The sequence below is a fragment of the Linderina pennispora genome (genome assembly GCF_002104995.1).
Source record: "Linderina pennispora strain ATCC 12442 chromosome Unknown DL89scaffold_10, whole genome shotgun sequence".
NCBI classification, from domain to species: domain Eukaryota; kingdom Fungi; phylum Kickxellomycota; class Kickxellomycetes; order Kickxellales; family Kickxellaceae; genus Linderina; species Linderina pennispora.
In genome coordinates, this window is record NW_024468258.1 from 689,085 (window position 1) to 706,279 (window position 17,195).

A 17,195-nucleotide genomic window follows, 5' to 3' on the forward strand; every position below is an offset into this window, starting at 1 on the left:
GGGCTTGGAGTCTTGCTTGTAAACATATTTTTTGGGCAATCCAATCTGCTTCAGTGCGAGGTAGTGAGATCGCCAGCCATGTGGGGCCAGGCCATTAGCCGTGCCAATAGGAGGCAGCTTGTGGGCTATTAGGGCCACTTCCCAGAAGACATATGCAGCTGCTATGTGCCCAGGATACCACATATTGCATGTAATTACGTAGGTACATGGTGCTTGATCCAGCTTCCATCGTTCGACACTGATTTTGAAGAGCGGAAATGACGGCAATGAATGTATAGATCCAGAGAGGAGGTTGAGGAACCGGCCAATAGAATTCTTTCTAGATTATGATTGTACCTTTGGCCATCCAAATAACAAGATCTTGATCTCCCGAGGATGTCCTGACTAACGACAGCCCTAAAATAGATAGCAGACTTTTGCATCTCGCTGATTCTGGAAGGCTGTCAGTTTCTTGCCCGTTACCGCCACTACAATCATATGAGCATCCAAAGACCAACGCTCAGCGCTTCCCTATATCACAAGATACGCTTGCGCCTGCATTACGTCTCACCAACAGCATTCTATCTCACTCTCTTTGCACATACTGGCATATACTCCGGACAACCTAAGCAAACTTGCGATCAAATGTTCTGCATTCAGTTCCCATGGCCCTTCACATGACCTTTGGTATCGGGCCCGTTGTATCAGCCCCTGGTGGCAACATTTACTCTACATACCCTGTCAAAAGCGGCGGCTACATTTTCATGTCGGATACATCGATGGCTGGGCCGTATATTACTGGTGTTGTTGCCCTTTTTAGTCCAGGCACGCCCCAGACCAGATTCGCAGCATCCGTTGCCACTACAGCCAAGTCTATGAGGGACAAGAAGGACTAACCTGACTATCCATCCGTATCGGAGTGGTAGCAGCCTAGCTGATGTGTATGCACCCATTACCGCGCGCGCCCAATTATTCCTGTCATCGATTATCTTAAACAATACCGATACTGGTCTGCTAAGAGATATCTCTGGTGCCAGCTTCCCTAGATCCATTTGCTAGGTGCGCCATACTTTCATGATTTACAATTACGATGTCAAGCGGACTGCACGTATTTAGCTTGCCAACTCTTCCGCCAACTCATCCTCTCCCCAGTACCCTAATGGCACATTTGTCTTCAAGCCTCACATTAGGCCACTGAATTCGGCTGCGATCACCGCCAGCAGCAAGTCTTCCCAACTGTTTTCCACTGACCTCCAGACGACTAGCTCGAGCGAACCTGGTGAGCAGCGCAAGGCTGAAACTACCATCGTTGCACTGTATGTACTGAAGGAGTCGAAGCACTGATTCTATGGTGGCTTCACCAGCATAGCTCTCTCTTAGAATGGAGCTGGCAGGGACAAGAGGCATTATGTCATTCCATATGCTGGATTCAACGGTGATTTCGCCAAGCTTGCTGCTTTTATCGACGATCCGAGGGGATTTGCTGGCAGCGTGTGCACGAGTGTCAACACTTACGATGGCCTGACAACATTTGGTGCCAGTCCCAAAAAGCCCTTTGCATTTATTTACTTCATGATGCTCCCGCCACACCTAGGTACCGCAACATTGATCGACTCTAGTCGCTTGGACTATCGGCTATCTTTTCCGACAGCTATATTGGGTATGCGCCGCGTACCATGAGTAGGTCCTGGACAAGAAGAATCCCTGTCTGTCCATCAATGGAACAATGTACTCGGACAAAGAATTTATCAAAGGCAACCATGTTCCAAATGGCCTTTACTGCGTTTTGTTGAACGTCTTGCGACCCATTTGGCGATGCTACAAACGATTCTGGCCATTAGGCTTCGGTGTCAAGTTTTTTTTCTTTCTTTTTTCGATTGCTCAATATAGTATTTCGCAGATATATTGCAGCTCACTTAATGCTGACATGCGTAAAAAGCAAATGTTTTTAATGGTATTTAGCAGTATGAAATGGATTTCAAAACTACAGCAACAAAAGATAAACTGCATGCACCGCTCCGTTGTCCTTTTGAGGATTTGCTATGTGTGTAGACACTGCAACAGCAGAACCTGAGCAGCGAGCTGCCACCATTCTCAGCGTCAGTCCTTATGCCAATACATCCGGCGGTTACGTTTATGGACGAATCCTGTTAGTTCATGACGAGTCAACTGACATGCCGCCATCAGGCTGGATGTCTGACAACGCAGTGAGCGGGTGCACTTGCTTGGTTTCCGTAGTAACCAATATCAAGTCCTCTTTTACTAATTCACAATCGGCAGACCAGTCCTGCGTGCGCGCTGCACCCTCGTAATCGCAGGCTTGGTGGCCCAGCCCTGTCCATACGAGGGTATTAGAGCCATGAGGACGTTGACCAGGTTCTGATTCACACTGTACATGATCCTGTCCTTATCACTCATCTCTTTGATGCTGGTGCAGCACACAGGGCACTTAGTGCTATGGCAGAGCAACGAGCACAGGCACTTGGCGCACGCGTTGTGGCCACAAGGCGTAGTGACTGGCATCTGCACAAGCTCCTGACACACAGCACAAACGAACATGTTCTTAGCTACCTCTTCCAGGAACTCCAGCTCCCCATAGTACGTGCCATTCAGAATCTCAGTCCAGATGCGGTCATTCGCAGCATCGAGACGTATAAGCTCACGCAACACGGCATTTGGTAGAATGCGCACTAATGACTCGGTGGATTTGCGCAGTGTATGGCACCGGCCATCGGCATCAGCGCCATCGGGGTCGTACATAATAAGCCCGAGCTCCCTTGGTCCGCAGCTGGCCTTCCAGTGTCCAGGGCGACGGTTCTGGGTCGTCTCGGTGGAACCAGAACCGCCAGACATACATGCCGCTGTGTCCCCTCTCTTTCCTGTACTTGTAAATTTTGTATATGCCGTCGTAGCGCACTCCCATCTTAGGTCCGAATTCCGTATGCCTCTTCGCAGCTTTGTAGCCGCGACACACGCGGATCGGTGAGCTCTTGCGCCAGTCGATTGCCTCGGCGCCAACTTCGGCGTTGATCGGTGCCGTCACACGCGCGTGCCAGAGACATGTTCTGGCGGGTCAACTCCTGGTCAGAGATTTGGACTGTTGACTTGTCCGTGTAGCCGCCGGATCTAGTATATATGAACTCATCGCCGTAGTCTTCGTCCTCTGGATAACCGGCTGCCAGTACAATCGAGACAGCTGGCGTCGATGACTTGCCAGCGATACCAGCAATTGTAGGTCGGTGGACTCCAGCCTCCGATACATGGATGCGGAACCTGCCACGACTGGCCAACATGGACACCTGGAATCGGCCCAGCGTAGTCGCTGTCAACGATAGCGCACTTTTTGTATGTATTTACACGCGCCATGCCGCCATCTGACCTCTTTGTCTGGGTCAGTCGACGGTATCTTGGCCGATGTATGTCGACTTGCCAGACATATTCTCGCCCTCCATCATGTCCTCGCCCATGCTGTTGTTCTGAACTAGCTCATCAGCCTTGATGCTCAACGAACGCGATAAACGTGTCACCGTGAGCCACGCCATAGTCGAATAGTTCCTTGCTGTCTGCAAGCTAAAAAGTCCAAGCTGACATTTGTCAGTGTCCTAGGAAAGGGAGAGAAGCACAGGATACCACAATAGATATCCCACCAAAGTGCATTCTGCTTTATACTACCGACCTATACACCGCTTGAGACCACCACCAAACCCTAAATTTTCATGGCTGCTGCAAGCAAGGTGGCGGGTGGTCTGGCTTGGAAATGTTTTAATGGGTATCTACCTGCTTTTCACGGTAAGCCAGTATAATGCGCTCGGGCACAATCTTCTTTTTAATTCCTCAAACAGCCACTTGGCAAGCCATCCGCCGAACATCTTCGACCATTTCTGTCTGCTTGACAACAAGGAAGGTGATGATTTCCTCGGGCGCCGCATATGTGATTTTAACCCTCATTTTTCCATACGATGGCGCGCTTTGCTTCCAGCTATGCTGTTACGATGATTATATGCGGATGTGCGCAGTTTGGTAAGAGTTTGAAAGCAGCCTGCTGATGTATTTTATTTAGAGGAAAAGGAGAGAAATAAAACTATGAGATTTCATGTGTGCTGGCTGCTTTATGGTGTCAAAGATGAGTTAGAGCTACAAAAAATTGACATATGGCGCAGGTATAAAATGCAGCGCGGAGACAGTTTTGAAAGTGAGATGCATCTTTTAAACACCACAGCACCTCAGGGGTTCGAATCTGAAGGCCCATTGTGCGCATCATGCCGCCGAACGCCCATTGTCAGGTGCCTGGCTCGGTGTCTGGAACACTCACGTTAGGGGTTGTGCTGATGGTCGCCAATCCCGACACATATCATTTTATTTACTGCACGATAGATATGTATGGTGAAAATATGACGCGGGTAGGAAAATAATCGCCTCAACTATGTATTGCACCTAATCGAAACATGCTCTAGACTCTTATGATTCGCTTTCCAAAGTTATTTCCAACAAATACATCGATCAATGCTGTCGGTCCGTTCTCAAGCCCAATAACCTCATCAACCTTGTATGTAAGCCTTTCCGCTTGAGTGCAGATCTGAGACCTCTGCCAAAAACTCTGCGAACGATGGTGTTGGGTAGTGGTCAGTGATTACATAGCCAGTTACGTTCAGCTTTCGATTTATCACCTGTAAAAAGTTGTCCATCCTGTACGTTTCGTTGGCCGTAACATTGTACTGAGATGCTTGACCACAGGCAGCAACACGTCCATACGGACGCATGTTCATCAAGGCAGCGTCCAGGAACTCCCCGCCAACATTGTCAAAGTAGATATCGACTCCCTCTGGTGCAGCCTGGCGAATCGCTTGCTCAAAGTTACCACACGTCTTGTAGTTGAAGGCAGCATCGGCCCCAAGGCTCTTGACGAACTCAACCTTCTTGTCGGAGCCAGCAACACCAACAACACGTAGCCCACGGATTTTTGCCAGCTGCACCACCATTTGGCCAACAGCTCCTGCAGCAGATGAGACCAGCAAGGTTTCACCCTTCTTTGGCTTTCCTAGCGTTACTAGACCAACATAAGCAGCGAACGACGGCATACCGAGCACACCAACATAATCCACCAACGACACTCTGTCGGTTTCGCTGACTTTGCTGAATCCTGCTGCAGGCACAATTGCCTTTTGTGCCCAGTCGAAAAATCCACCAGTTACGAAATCGCCAGGCGCAAATCCGCTGCTTGTTGAAGCCTCAACAACGCCAAGCCCAAGGCCAGCAATAGGAGCCGCAGCTTTTAAGCCATCAATATAATACCCATCACGACCATTGATGCGGTTGCGCATATACGGATCGCACGACAGGTACAGCGGGCGCACCAGCAGCTCACTGTCCCTGAGCATGTCAGCGGTTGGTGCAGGCACTGTTTCGATTCGAAAGTCCGAAGGATTGGGGGTGCCGTCTGGAACGTAGTTGTTTAGGATTACGCGGGTGATGCTTTCGGCGGACATGTGTGGCAGGTTAAACGTTTGGTGGGCTTGTTCACAGTTGTGCTGGCTAGTGGCTGATAGTGCGTATTCAAAGGATGTGAGTTGGAACAGAGAGGTCCTTCACAGGACACGCCAAAAAGCAATAGATACCAAGGTGCCCAGTGGTTGCTCAATTTCCGCTGCCCTGGTGGGGGATTTACCAATGCCAATGAACGAGCAAGGGCAGGCTAGCAAAAATCAGTGTAGGCTCACATTGCACTGCAATAAACAGAAATCAAGTGCGAATCGCCATAATAGTATGTGGGGTCCATTCGCTGAAATACATTGCGTACCTGAGGATCGTTTCCAGATACACATGGAGTATGATTGACGCACAAGACAAACCAGTGTGTTGCAAGACCTCAGGAGATTGCCAGACCTGGAGACGGCAATTGGCAGAACAGTAGATGCAAAGGACACCGCTGTGAAAGGACTAAAGCAAGGCAGGTTCCAAAACACGCCGTCAGCCATAGTGTTCTTGCTGAGAGCGATGGACAAAGCATGCGAGCCAAGCGACACGTGAGCCCCATCCATTCTGGAACAGCGAGAATGGTGCCCAGTCTGTGCAAATCGCTGCGTCGGTTTCTGAGTTGTCAAAAAAAAAAAAGAAGCAGAGACAATGGGAAACAGCATGCATGTGTGGCATTACCAATGTTCTGAGCGTTTGTCCAAGCCAAGGCCAGGGCAGGGGTGCATGTTATTTTTTAGTGGTTCCAGAAAATGTATCTATTTTGGAAGGGCCCAGCTCACTCGTCGTCCTTGTCGCTGCGCCACCCGCTTTCAGCAGTGGGGTCCAGTGTGAGCACAGACGTGGGCCAGTAGTGGTAGCACGTTTTGATACTGAGCACCATCGGCACCATGTCAAAAGTCATGACTTTAATGCGCACATACGTGTTGTCGGAGCACGCTCGGACAGCTGCAATGAACGAGTCCAGGTCAGGCGTCAGTTGCCCATTAACGTGAGTGATCCACATTGTCGGGGACAGCCCATACATGTATGCAGGCGAGCCAGCGGACCTCGCCGTCGTGTACACCCCCGAAGGCACCTTGCGCGACTGCTGCAGCGCGGCCTTGTGTGGGGCCTGCAGAGTGGCGCCAGCCCAAAACACCAGGCGGCTGGTGCCCTGCCCACACTCTGTGGTCCTGACCTTGAGCTCCATCTCCTTCTTGTTGCGCAGCACAACCATGGTCAGCTCGTCGTGCGTGTACTGGGCATCGAGGTCCTCGAGTCGGGTCATCAGCTTGCCGTTGATTGTGATGATGATGTCGAGGTCGTTGAGCACCCCCATAGCATTGGATCCCGTCTCGACGCTCTTGACCCAGAACAGGCTGCCGCGGTTAAGCCCGCTGTGCTGGAGCTCCTGCATCCACTTGTCGCTGAGTCCCGACTTGCGCGCCTGGGCGACGTTGATTGGGCCAACCTCAATGTTGAGGCTACGCAGTTGCGGCTCCTGGCCCTGCTGCAGGCGGTGGAGCGCTGGCAGAATGGTCTTGACAGGCAGGCCCGCGAAAATCTCACGGTCCTTACCTTCGGCGTCAAACGACAGGTATGCAATCCACAGTGCCTGCACTTCTCCATCCTCGTTGGCCAAGACGCCCGACGGGTGGTCGAGAGTGAGCGGACTTTCGAGAGTGATGACCTCGGCGTTGATTGAGCGCCAGCAGGGGAAGGTGCTGGGTGAGATGACGATTGGGATCGAGTCGCTGACGACGGTGTTGATGCACACTGGATTTCCATAGCGGCTGTATGAAATCAAGCGGGTGGAGTCGCCCTGCTTCAACGGCTTAAGGCACATAGGGATGGCGCGGATATCCGTGTCGCCAATGTGGCTCGGGTCGTATTGCACGATGGCGAAGTTGTGGCTTGGATGCAAGAACCGCACCTTGGCAGGGATGATCGCAGACTCAGCAATTGAGATGTACATATCGCCGAGGTTGATTGGCACCGTGCGGCGGCTGACCACGACCAGGCCGCGCTCTGCATCGACCACCACACCGTAGCTGCGACACCGCCGGGCACGCGACCCATCCATGCGCACTGGCATATGGTAGTAGACACGAACCATCGAGTTGGCCAGGATCGCTGCCTTGCCTGCATTGTCGTTGTCTAGCACTGGGAAGTGGAACGCTGACGGGCTCGATGGGAGTAGGCTTGGGGAAATCCTTGAAGCTTGTAAAGTCCCACAGCCCGGTCTTGTCGTTGCGTGTATAGAGCCGCATACTGCCCCAATGGTGCGACATCTGTATCATCGCGCCGTGCATCGTGTGGACATCCTCGATGCTGTAGAACGAAACCGGAACGAACTCGCAGTCAGGGATCGATTTGACGACGTCGATGAACTCGTCGATAGATTTGATTGGGCGATTATCGATGCTGGACAGGACGGTGCCCTCGTCGGAGCTGCTGATTGAGAACAGGTTGCCGGGAGATGACAGATACACGCCGCGCACAGGCACATTATAGGAGCATGCCAGCTGGTACGACAGGTTGTTGACAATCGAGCCGCCGATAGTGACAAAGCGCGATGGAGTGATGGAGTGCAGGTCCTGCACCTCGACCACGATCTCTTTGGCCACGCCTCCGCGGTCCACGACTAGCCGCAGCAGCTTGCCGATGTTATCGTCCATCAGGCGCTCTAGGTCGACAAAATGTGTGACAATGTCGCCGTTGATGCTGACCAGCACATCGCCTTCCTCCAGACCAGCAACGCTGCCGGGACCCTCGGGTAGGACGGTGGCTACAGTCAGCATGCCAATTCCATCAGGACGTTCTTGGCGTACCATGGCCTCGGTCTCGCGGCTCAGGCCCAGACGGCGGACCTCGTCAAACGGATTGTACAGGAAGCGGGTCTGCATAGTGCCACGCACGACATCCTGGCCCTGCTGCACCAGCTCCAAGGCGCGCTTGACGCGATCCAGAGGCAAAAAGAAGTTTGTCGCCTCTTCGCAACGACCACCGGCCTGCAGGGCAACAGCATGGCCGTGAACATCGATAACAGGACTGCCCGAACTGCCGCCGCTGAGGCTGGATGCGGCTTGGAGATAGAAGGTGTTAAAGTCGTTGTACGTCAGCTCACCGTACTCGGGCGTGTTGCGATCCACGCGTGAAATGGATCCAGCCAAAATCGACAGCTTCTCGCCTGCGTCATTGCCAATCACACGGATATCGATTCCAACGCGCGCGCGCTCTGGCGAGAGCGGGATCTCCCTCAGCTTCATGTACTTGACCTGCGACGGATCGAACTGCAGAAGCCCAAAGTCGTGGATTGGGTCGCGGTAGATGGCCTTAACCTCGACTTCCTCGTGGTCGTACATGATCGCCTCGCCGACGAACGGTCCCGCACCCACCACATGGCGGTTGGTCAAGATGATACCGCGCTGTGCATCTACAATGAACCCGGTGGCCTCTGAGGTCAATGCAGGCTCGGTGTCAAAGTTCATCGGCTGGCTGAACCGGATGGACACCACGGCGCTGAATACGTCCTCAGTCACTCGCTGCCATTTAGGCACCTCTTCGTCTATCCGCATTGGCTCCGGGTGTTTCTGCTGTACGTTGGTGCCGATGATGGCGGGAAGCACATGGCTGCTGGTCCGGCGCCGCTTGAGCGGTGGCGGTGTGCAGTCGTGCAGGATCGAGTCGCTGTTTTTGCTGTCGTCCGGCTTCTTTGACGCCTCCAGGTCGCCATTGCTGCTGGCTTTTGTCGGATCGAGCACCTTGGGCGTGAAAGAGCTGGGTGTTTCCATTGGGAGAAATGCTAAAAATTCAGGTTTGCAAGAGCTGCGAAAAAAAAAAAAAAAAAAGTATGGCAAATGTTTGGTCTGAAAGGTCGACCTTTTTTGTTTCAGCTGCCACCTCACGATTTTTTCATCAACTACCGTGATCGTCGAATCACATCAGCGGAGATCAATCATGGGTTGTAGATTTACTGATTCCGGGGCCGAGTTCTGCCGGTGCGTGCTGCCATGGCTGCTCTCATTGAGCGGATCCATGCCAAGCCCGATGGTGGTTCTCTGGACAATTCTGTCACAGCTGGTTGGGGAAGGCAGTAGTGGAGCACGACATCACTATGAAGTAGCTCGCAGCCGAGGGGATCACTGAGGTAGCTCCGGGTCCGGGCCAGCGAATTGAGTGTGGCAGCTGCGGCATTGGCTCCCAGCAAAAATAGCCCAGACTTCCGGTAATAGAATAGGCGCCGCTGGTGCAGAGCCCCTCGGACGTGGGTCATCGCAACTGACCATCACCATTGTCGATGGCACTGGCAAACCACAGCCCACCCATCGTCCGCAGCTCGGGTTTCTCATTCTGAGGCGGCGTTCACGCTCGAGGAAGGGTAAATCGCTCTGGGGTTCGGAAATCATCCGTGTTCCAAAGATAAAGCGGCTTGTTTGCCTGGCCATGGTGCAGGTGACACCACCCCCGTTGAATGACACGCAGTTCTGCAACTGGTGACCACGCCTCCCCCAACAGACATGCACACAAGATATGTCGCCGAGTAATGTCATCGTCACCACCACCTGAGCGAGTGCCTCCCTGAGTGCAACCAAGCACTTCCAAATGGTAATGCAGGCGCGTGGTCACGGGAATGTCTCTCCCAGATGGCGAGCAGCGGCGATTCGTCCGCTTGGCTGCCAGCAGCGGTTGCAGGTGAGCAGCCGGGCGACGGACCCGTTTGCCCGCATTGCACTTGGGAACAATTAGCAAATCTGCGGACGTTGAAAAGCAGGATTTGCACTCACATAAGCCGCATTACCGCCAAATCCCCCAATCTCGCAGCTGCATCGCCCAGAATAGCTGGAACAATGCGAATTCAAAACTGGCTTTTGGGACTGGTGATCTGCTTGGCGTATCACGTGTAGAACTGCGAATAGCCGCTGGGCGTCTTCCGTGTTCTTTCTCTAGTGCTGCGAAGCCCAGTGTTGCTTCGCAAAGGCGCAAAGGCGCAAAGAGAAGGATCGGCGCAAAAGAGGGGTTTAGGCTGCATGCGATTGCATAATTGTTGTTGCGGGAATGAGTCTGCCGAACACGCCGAGCGCCAAAGGGAGCGGCTGTAGTATCAGAATTGCGAATCAAATAATGTGCGTATTGTGTGACATGATGTCTCGTATATAGTGCGCAAAACAATAGTCGGCAATCATGAGGGAGCGACACATAATGACCTCTGTTTGCTTTTGCCGTCTAGACCGGCTATGTGTAGGGGTGGGGAGGCAGAATTTGTTGGCAGGATCTGCAATAACAGATTTCCTGGCCAAAAGGCAAGCTGCATCTCCGAGGCCAGCTGTACAGATCTGGGGCCATGGGCAAAAAGGCCAAGCGCATGTCCCGCGCGATGTGGCCTGAGGAGACCTCGCAAAGTGCCTCTAGCCCGCAACAGGGCGATGTGCTGCCGCTTTCATGCGCTGGCCAGCCCCACACGAGGTGGTGGTATGAGCGAAGGCTTTTGCGTGGGATCACCCCCAAGCGCATCTTTGGTCGGAAATAAAGTAACCAGATGCCCCACCACGGCGCTGTCTAAATGCGAGTATTGATTTGCAAATTGCTCTCGTGGGCCTGCCGCCAGGCGGGCCAGGCGGAGGATGTACATTCTGCCCACGCCACGGTTGCCTGAAGGTCTGGCCGTGTCTCATTCGCCCCGCCCTCACGCATAGAGCAAGTTCACCCATGTCCTGATTTGGCGAGCCGGCTACCGGTCTATCACACATCCAGCCCAGGATTGGCTCTGTCGCCCTTATGCCGCATTCTCTCACTCTCAGAGGCCTGCAGATCGCCGGTGTTTCTGTGCTGAGGCATTTCCAAATTGGCTAGGACAAAGAAGGTGTCAAAATGCGAGGATTGTATTCTTTTTTTACACACAGAGCCATGAAAGAGTGTATACACAACGGGAAGAGAAATAATGTTACAGTTTCGTTAGGGGGTAGTTTTTGTTGCCTCTGCTGCCCGGGCCACCCGCTCTAGTTGTAGATGGGGAAGGCGGTGGGAGCGGCGGCAGTAGCTGGGGCCATGCCATAGCCAAAGCCAGGCACGCCGTAGTACATTGGGTTGTACTGCGCGGCGAATGCAGCGGCGGCGGCAGCAGCCTGCTGGGCGCGGATCGTCTGCTGCTGCATGAACCCGTTGTTGACAAACGCCTTGGGCTCAAGACCAACATTGCCGATCCTGATGGGCCGGCCATTGTGAGCAACAGCGTGGCTCTGGGCACCTTGACTGAACAGCATGTTTTGGGAAGCCATCACAGTCTGGCCCGCCATCTGTGCCGGGACGCTGAATGTGAAATCGCCGTGAGGCATCACGCCCACATTGCTGACAGCAGCGGGCACAGCCACCGAGCGCGGCGCACTGACAGCGATGCGGTAGCCGTTTGCAGCCGCGGGCACTGACATGCGCATGCGCTTGGCGGGCGGCGGCGACGGCAGCTGGCACGGCATTTCGTGGATAAGCGCTGTGCTGCTGGCGCTGCAGGCCGATGTGGGCGACGGCACGACCTGCATGTCGCCTGTGGGCGAGTACAGGCCAGTTGACGGGTACGAGGGCGTCGAGATTGCCGGAATCACAAGCGGCTTGTGCTGGACCGGCGGCGAAATGGCCATGCGGTACTGAGTCATGTTGGGCGCGGCAAACACGATGGTCTGGAGCTGGGTGATCCAGGCGTTGTACTCGGTCTCCGGCACGTGCAGCCGGTGCTCCAGCGCGACCAGGAACTCGCGCTGCATGATCGTCAGCTCCTTGGCCGGCAGGTTCGACACCTCGGACCATGTCTGCGTCGTGAACGTGTTGTCCTCAAGGTACTTGCTGGCCAGCATCAGGGCCACCACAAACACCCGGTACTCGCTGCCTGGCCCGCAAATCAGCACCGGGTAGCGCTGCTTGAACTTGTGCACATACAGCAGCGTCAGCACCACAATGGGCACCGCAATCTGCGTCGAGCGCAGCAGCTCCGAGCAGAACGTGTGGAATGTCTGCAGCGACTCCTTAGCGCCCCGGAACATCCAGAGCTTGCTGAACGTCCGTGTGGCAATGTATGCGAGCTGCTCAGTGTTGACCGAGGACATATCCATTGTGGCGAGAAAAAAGCTGGAAAAAGCGAGGTGATGGAAAAGAGACACAAGGCGGAAACGGCCAAGATATTTGGCGATATCTGAGCGCGCGTGTGAGAAAAATATAGAGCCAGAGCCTAATTTTGGAGATGAATCAAAAACCACTTCTCCACAAAGTGTTCAAAAATGATGCTGAAATCTCGAACCCGTCAGTATGTCAGCCAGTCCGCGCACCAGAAAATACACGGAAAAGGGGGAAGGAATGGTATGGATATTGCGCGAGCTGGGCCTGAAAAAGAAATACGGCGGTTGCGCGTGGAGATTATGTGTGAGTTGAAAGACTATGCAATTTCGTACAGTGTGTGGAGAAGAAGTGAGAAAAGGAGGAGCGAGGTTTTACAGGAGCTTGGATAAAAATATAGTTACAGAGCCAAGTTTAAAAGAAAGATGCGAGAAATGAAAGCTGGGAGAAAAGCGAGGAGACCTTTAAGAACAGCGACAAGGGAAATAGGGCCTGGCTGCCGGTCGGAGGGCCAAGAATCCAGCGCTATAAATAATTTCTTTAACTGACACGCAGAAAGGAAAAATTTTATCGGCAGTTGACACCCGCAGGGGGGGTTGCGAGCCCGGGAGTCCTGGGGTTGGTGGCGGAATTTTTTTTTGTGTTTTGACAAGCGTTGGAATTATTCCAAGCCTGTGCAACAATCGGGGGGTGGTACAGCGCCCGGGTGACACACCCACCATTCCCCCATCTCCCCTTCTCGTTCGTCTCTCGGCGGATTTTCACAGCAGTGCACAGCTTCGCTGGCTGATAGGCGGGGAGGGGGACAGAGCTTGTTTTTTCTCCCAGCCCAGATCTGAAAATTCAGCCTTGATCGAGAACCATATGTGCGCAGCCAGCGCGGTTGGCGCCAAAAATTAATATCGCTTTTTCTGGCGGGTAAAGTGCCAAGATCTCCACCAATTCGATACCATTCTTTTTACCTCTGGTAGTAGCAGCAGCAGCACTTTACTAGCGAAAACACCATGGATAAGCCTACCCCCCGTGTCAATGCCGGTATGCTCGGTCAGTATACCAACACAACGGTGCGCCTTACTGGACGAGTTGTCAAGGTAAAGTTATTGCAGACTGGAAAATAATAATAGTGCAATGGCGGGAGTGCTACTAGCTGCGTACATTTGCGAGCTAATAATTGCGACTGCGAGTCGGGTGGATACGTGGCCCACACATGCACACACGGCGCATCAGCGCCCACTGTGAGCTGGGGCCAGCGTCTCTCATGTGTTCTGTGATTTTCCCAACTGCGTTTTCGTCCTCACTCCTGCTCTGCCCTCGTTGCCTCATGTATTGCAGAGGCGCCATTTTTGTGTGTGCGAAAAAATTGAATGCGAGGCATGATACAGCCGAGTCGCCTCCCCAGCCTGTTTTTAGATGCTACTTTTTTCTAGCCGCCCCTTTGCTTAGTGGGCCGCTCCTTTGTAAGCCCATCCTGGCTTGCAAATTATGCACCTATGCCAAGAATGCCATGCCCCACCCGCCCGCCCTCTGGTGCTCCATCATAACCACGGTGTTGCCGCCTGCTATTGATGTATATTGCGGCTCATATACGTGGGCAGTTGTGGAATTGAATGGCTGCCACATGCATCAGAGAGCTGCGCGAGGGAGGAGGGACGGGCCAAGGGACGCCAGGGAGTAATCAATAGACGCCCTGTTTTCTTGTGTTTCCCAAACACCGCTGGCAATTGTATGTTTTCTGTTTTCGTGGTGGCGGGGGGCCCACACGTCCCGCGAAATAAGAGTTAGCCTTCAAGGTTCTCTGAACCGCAGCGACACGCAACATTCCCAGCAGTATCAATTTAGCCATTATCCAACGTTTCACTATGCCGTCGTGAACAGATACCACACAGCTCGGGTTTACTATTCGCCCAGGTGTTGCTCATAAGCCATCTTCATTTTCGGCCTCTAAAAATATCTTGTAGTCGCAGGGAAGCTCGCTTGTGCTTGAGACATCCGACAGCGGCACGCTCACTGTGCATCTGACACCGGTAAGTTGAGCATCATGCAACAACGCCCTTCCCCCTCCTTACTGCTGCGCTCTGGGCGGAAGCGCGGGGAGGGGAAGCCAGCCCTGATGTTTCCTGTGAGACATTCGGCATGCATGCCCACTTTGTATGTCGCTGAGCTGCAACCGAATCCGAGAATACCTCAGAATCGTGGTGGTGGCCTGTAGTAGAATGCATGCTGGATTTTCCTATTTGTATGCCCAAATGCGAATAGGACCACACTGCCGTCCTTCTGCTATTGAATTATTACAATGGTACAAAAGGAAGGGGGAGAGGCATTAATGTTACTTTTGCGCATGCCCGCATTATTGCTGGCCTGGTGTGTATTGCTGATACCCGAAGCGCAGTAAGCGCCTTTCTCCCTTTCCACGATGTGTCTCGCTTCTTGGCGGGAGATTGCCGTGTCTGCGAAAGAGAACAGGGTGGGTTGTTTTACTCCCTTTGTCGCAATGCACGCTGTGGCGGTAAATCATGAGCCGTTCCCAACTTCGCCCCCTTCCATTCACCAATGTCTATGGAGGGATACGGGGAGGCACCACGTCCCTCATTATGTTGGAACTGCTTTTGGCTGGTTGCATATATTAGCAATTTTTATCCGCCGCCTGCTCGCGACTTGTCCGCAACTACGCCGCTCCCAAGCAATTGTGTGGACGATGCTTGTCTCTTGACTATTCCACATTGATGCGGTTTGAATGTCTGCCGTGGGCTTTCTTGTCTCGCCGCCCAAAATACGCAAAATACAAACCCCTCATGTGGTTTCTCTGCCATCCCCTTCCCCTCTCCCTCCTTGCTTACGCCTGCGCGCCTGCGTGGCGCGCGCTATCTCTACCCTCCACTCCCCAAAAAGGACCGCCAGGACAAGGCAGGAAAGCCACATGGGACATAGAGTGCGCGCCCACCCGGCGCTCGTGGCCATTATCCTCGCAGCTCGTGGGGCTCACTGTGCCGCCGAGTCGGAAACAACTATGCGCTGTCGCTCATTTTTCTGCAGATTCGACCCATGCATTCCGATCATTGTCAAGCCAAACAGCAAATAGAACCTCTTGCGAATCCTCTGCTCTTTTGCTAAAAAGCACACACGCACACCTCCTTTATTCTCTTGTATAGGAGTGCACTGTCAACTCCGAGTTTACTGAGATCGTCGGCAAGGTCCAGGGCGATGGCACTGTGAGCGCATTCACCACCGTCGACCTTTCAAGCAACTTTGGTATGTATCTGCCTCGCTGCATTATTTGCTGTTCATAGTGGCTCTTTGCAGAATAATGCTCCTGCTAAATTGCCCCTTTGTAGACCTCAGGATGTATGCCCAGCTCGAGAAGGCATCGCTCAAGAACCCCGAGCTGTTCGGCTCCGCGCCAGCCATCTAAATCATCCATGGCATTAAATCTGCAAATCTAGGTTTCTTTGATGTCTGCCCACATGCCCACATGCACGCATATACACATGTGTGCACATGTAGCCAACCTTTATTATTGAAATCTAGATATTTCTTTGCATCCAGCTTTCCAATGCAGCAACTAGGATTGAGAAAATGGATACCTGCTGCTATCCGCGCGCATCTCTTGTACACTACATATGTAGAGTAAACTACTAGCCCACCAGCACAAGCTTAGCAACCCCTCCCCGCAGCACACTATGCATTCAGCCCAATCACTCATAATATCCGTTTGCAAAAGTTCAACCATCAGCATATACTTTGGTGGTTGCGTTACTGTATGGTCGCCACTGAATGACATCTAAATCACATTTGCCACTATTAACCCCATTTATCCCTACCGCCATTGACACATATTTTGTACATTCCATCCTGTTGAGCAGCATGCTACTCGTTCTATGAAAGAAAATGCTTGCCTGCGCCGCATGTCTCCACCTTCCCCAACATGGAGAAGAGGTTGTTGTGCTGCTCGCAATATATACACTTGCGCAGGCCCAGTGCCCCACTTGCCAGCATGTCTATCAAATAGTTCCTAATATAAAACAGCAAAGCCAGCACTATTGTTTCTTGATTAGCGCGAATGCAATTACTGTTGACATTCTTTTGACTTGTATATATTATAAATAGTAAACGTCAAACACGACACAGCAAATACACACATTAAATCAGCTGTCGCTGCCTTTCTGCTTTGGCTCGAGTCCCCTGGTAAGTGCCTACTGCCTCGTCCGTGGATTTATGTTGCTAGTCACAAGCACAGACGCATTTCTGTTCCTTTGGTGGCGGAAAGCTAGAAACATTTGCCACCATGCCAGCTACTGCTCTACATTTCATTCAAACTGAAGATCACGTTGTCCCTATTGAACCGTGCATCGTACATTGCCGAAATCAAACTCTATACACGCCCACATATGCCCACATCGTTGGCACATGCCGCCCCCTCGAAGAAAGTCTCATACCCTAGAGGGCCATATATGCAAGTGCTCGACTACGTGTGCCATTTCACTAAAATAGAGCCCCATTTGCACGACTGGCCGGCCACCTCAACCCACGCACGAATTATCTCTTCATTCCATTTCCCCTTCATTTTGCACCCTTCCCTGGCATTGCCCAACTGTTACACCCATCTATTGGGCTAGCATTTTTCTGGTAATCTGTTCTTTTTCGCGTTGCACAGTGCTTGT

General features: G+C 52.6%; 5 protein-coding genes across 5 annotated transcripts; 1 reads left to right on the forward strand and 4 right to left on the reverse strand.

Annotated features, from left to right (window-relative positions):
• Window positions 1-2,134: 2,134 nt before the first annotated feature.
• DL89DRAFT_285136 (uncharacterized protein) lies at window positions 2,135-3,815 on the reverse strand (the record flags this gene model as incomplete). Its single annotated transcript, XM_040889810.1, has 5 exons — window positions 3,757-3,815; window positions 3,381-3,549; window positions 2,954-3,278; window positions 2,422-2,858; window positions 2,135-2,368 (listed from the first exon to the last, which is right to left on the reverse strand). Exons 2-5 carry the CDS (start codon window positions 3,519-3,521, stop codon window positions 2,135-2,137), a joined length of 1,137 nt encoding a protein of 378 aa, XP_040742196.1. The 5' UTR covers window positions 3,522-3,549; window positions 3,757-3,815.
• Window positions 3,816-4,313: 498 nt separating this feature from the next.
• DL89DRAFT_268898 (alcohol dehydrogenase zinc-binding domain-containing protein) lies at window positions 4,314-5,766 on the reverse strand. The gene is made up of 2 exons (XM_040888073.1): window positions 4,563-5,766; window positions 4,314-4,522 (listed from the first exon to the last, which is right to left on the reverse strand). The coding sequence occupies exons 1-2, from the start codon at window positions 5,463-5,465 to the stop codon at window positions 4,430-4,432; spliced, it is 996 nt and encodes a 331-aa protein (XP_040742197.1). The 5' UTR covers window positions 5,466-5,766; the 3' UTR covers window positions 4,314-4,429.
• Window positions 5,767-6,142: 376 nt separating this feature from the next.
• DL89DRAFT_268899 (trypsin-like serine protease) lies at window positions 6,143-9,277 on the reverse strand. Its single transcript, XM_040888074.1, has 2 exons — window positions 7,611-9,277; window positions 6,143-7,570 (listed from the first exon to the last, which is right to left on the reverse strand). Exons 1-2 carry the CDS (start codon window positions 9,225-9,227, stop codon window positions 6,230-6,232), a joined length of 2,958 nt encoding a protein of 985 aa, XP_040742198.1. The 5' UTR covers window positions 9,228-9,277; the 3' UTR covers window positions 6,143-6,229.
• Window positions 9,278-11,346: 2,069 nt separating this feature from the next.
• Window positions 11,347-13,033, reverse strand: DL89DRAFT_268902 (uncharacterized protein). Its single transcript, XM_040888075.1, has one exon. It carries the CDS (start codon window positions 12,534-12,536, stop codon window positions 11,433-11,435), a length of 1,104 nt encoding a protein of 367 aa, XP_040742199.1. The 5' UTR covers window positions 12,537-13,033; the 3' UTR covers window positions 11,347-11,432.
• Window positions 13,034-13,541: 508 nt separating this feature from the next.
• On the forward strand, window positions 13,542-15,824 carry DL89DRAFT_224989 (replication factor A protein 3; the record flags this gene model as incomplete). The annotated part of the gene is made up of 3 exons (XM_040884725.1): window positions 13,542-13,628; window positions 14,496-14,561; window positions 15,687-15,824. 3 exons carry the CDS (start codon window positions 13,542-13,544, stop codon window positions 15,822-15,824), a joined length of 291 nt encoding a protein of 96 aa, XP_040742200.1.
• Between the last annotated feature and the right edge of the window lie 1,371 nt (window positions 15,825-17,195).

What these genes read in the sequence shown, in the direction of transcription:
- DL89DRAFT_268898 (XM_040888073.1), bottom strand. Translation starts at nt 5,465, where the DNA reads ATGTCCGCCGAAAGCATCACCCGCGTAATCCTAAACAACTACGTTCCA. An exon ending in TCGCAGAGTTTTTGGCAGAG is followed by an intron (nt 4,523 to 4,562) that starts GTCTCAGATCTG and finishes CTTACATACAAG; the next exon opens with GTTGATGAGGTTATTGGGCT.
- DL89DRAFT_268899 (XM_040888074.1), bottom strand. Translation starts at nt 9,227, where the DNA reads ATGGAAACACCCAGCTCTTTCACGCCCAAGGTGCTCGATCCGACAAAA. An exon ending in CTCCCATCGAGCCCGTCAGC is followed by an intron (nt 7,571 to 7,610) that starts GTTCCACTTCCC and finishes AATGCAGGCAAG; the next exon opens with GCAGCGATCCTGGCCAACTC.
- DL89DRAFT_268902 (XM_040888075.1), bottom strand. Translation starts at nt 12,536, where the DNA reads ATGGATATGTCCTCGGTCAACACTGAGCAGCTCGCATACATTGCCACA.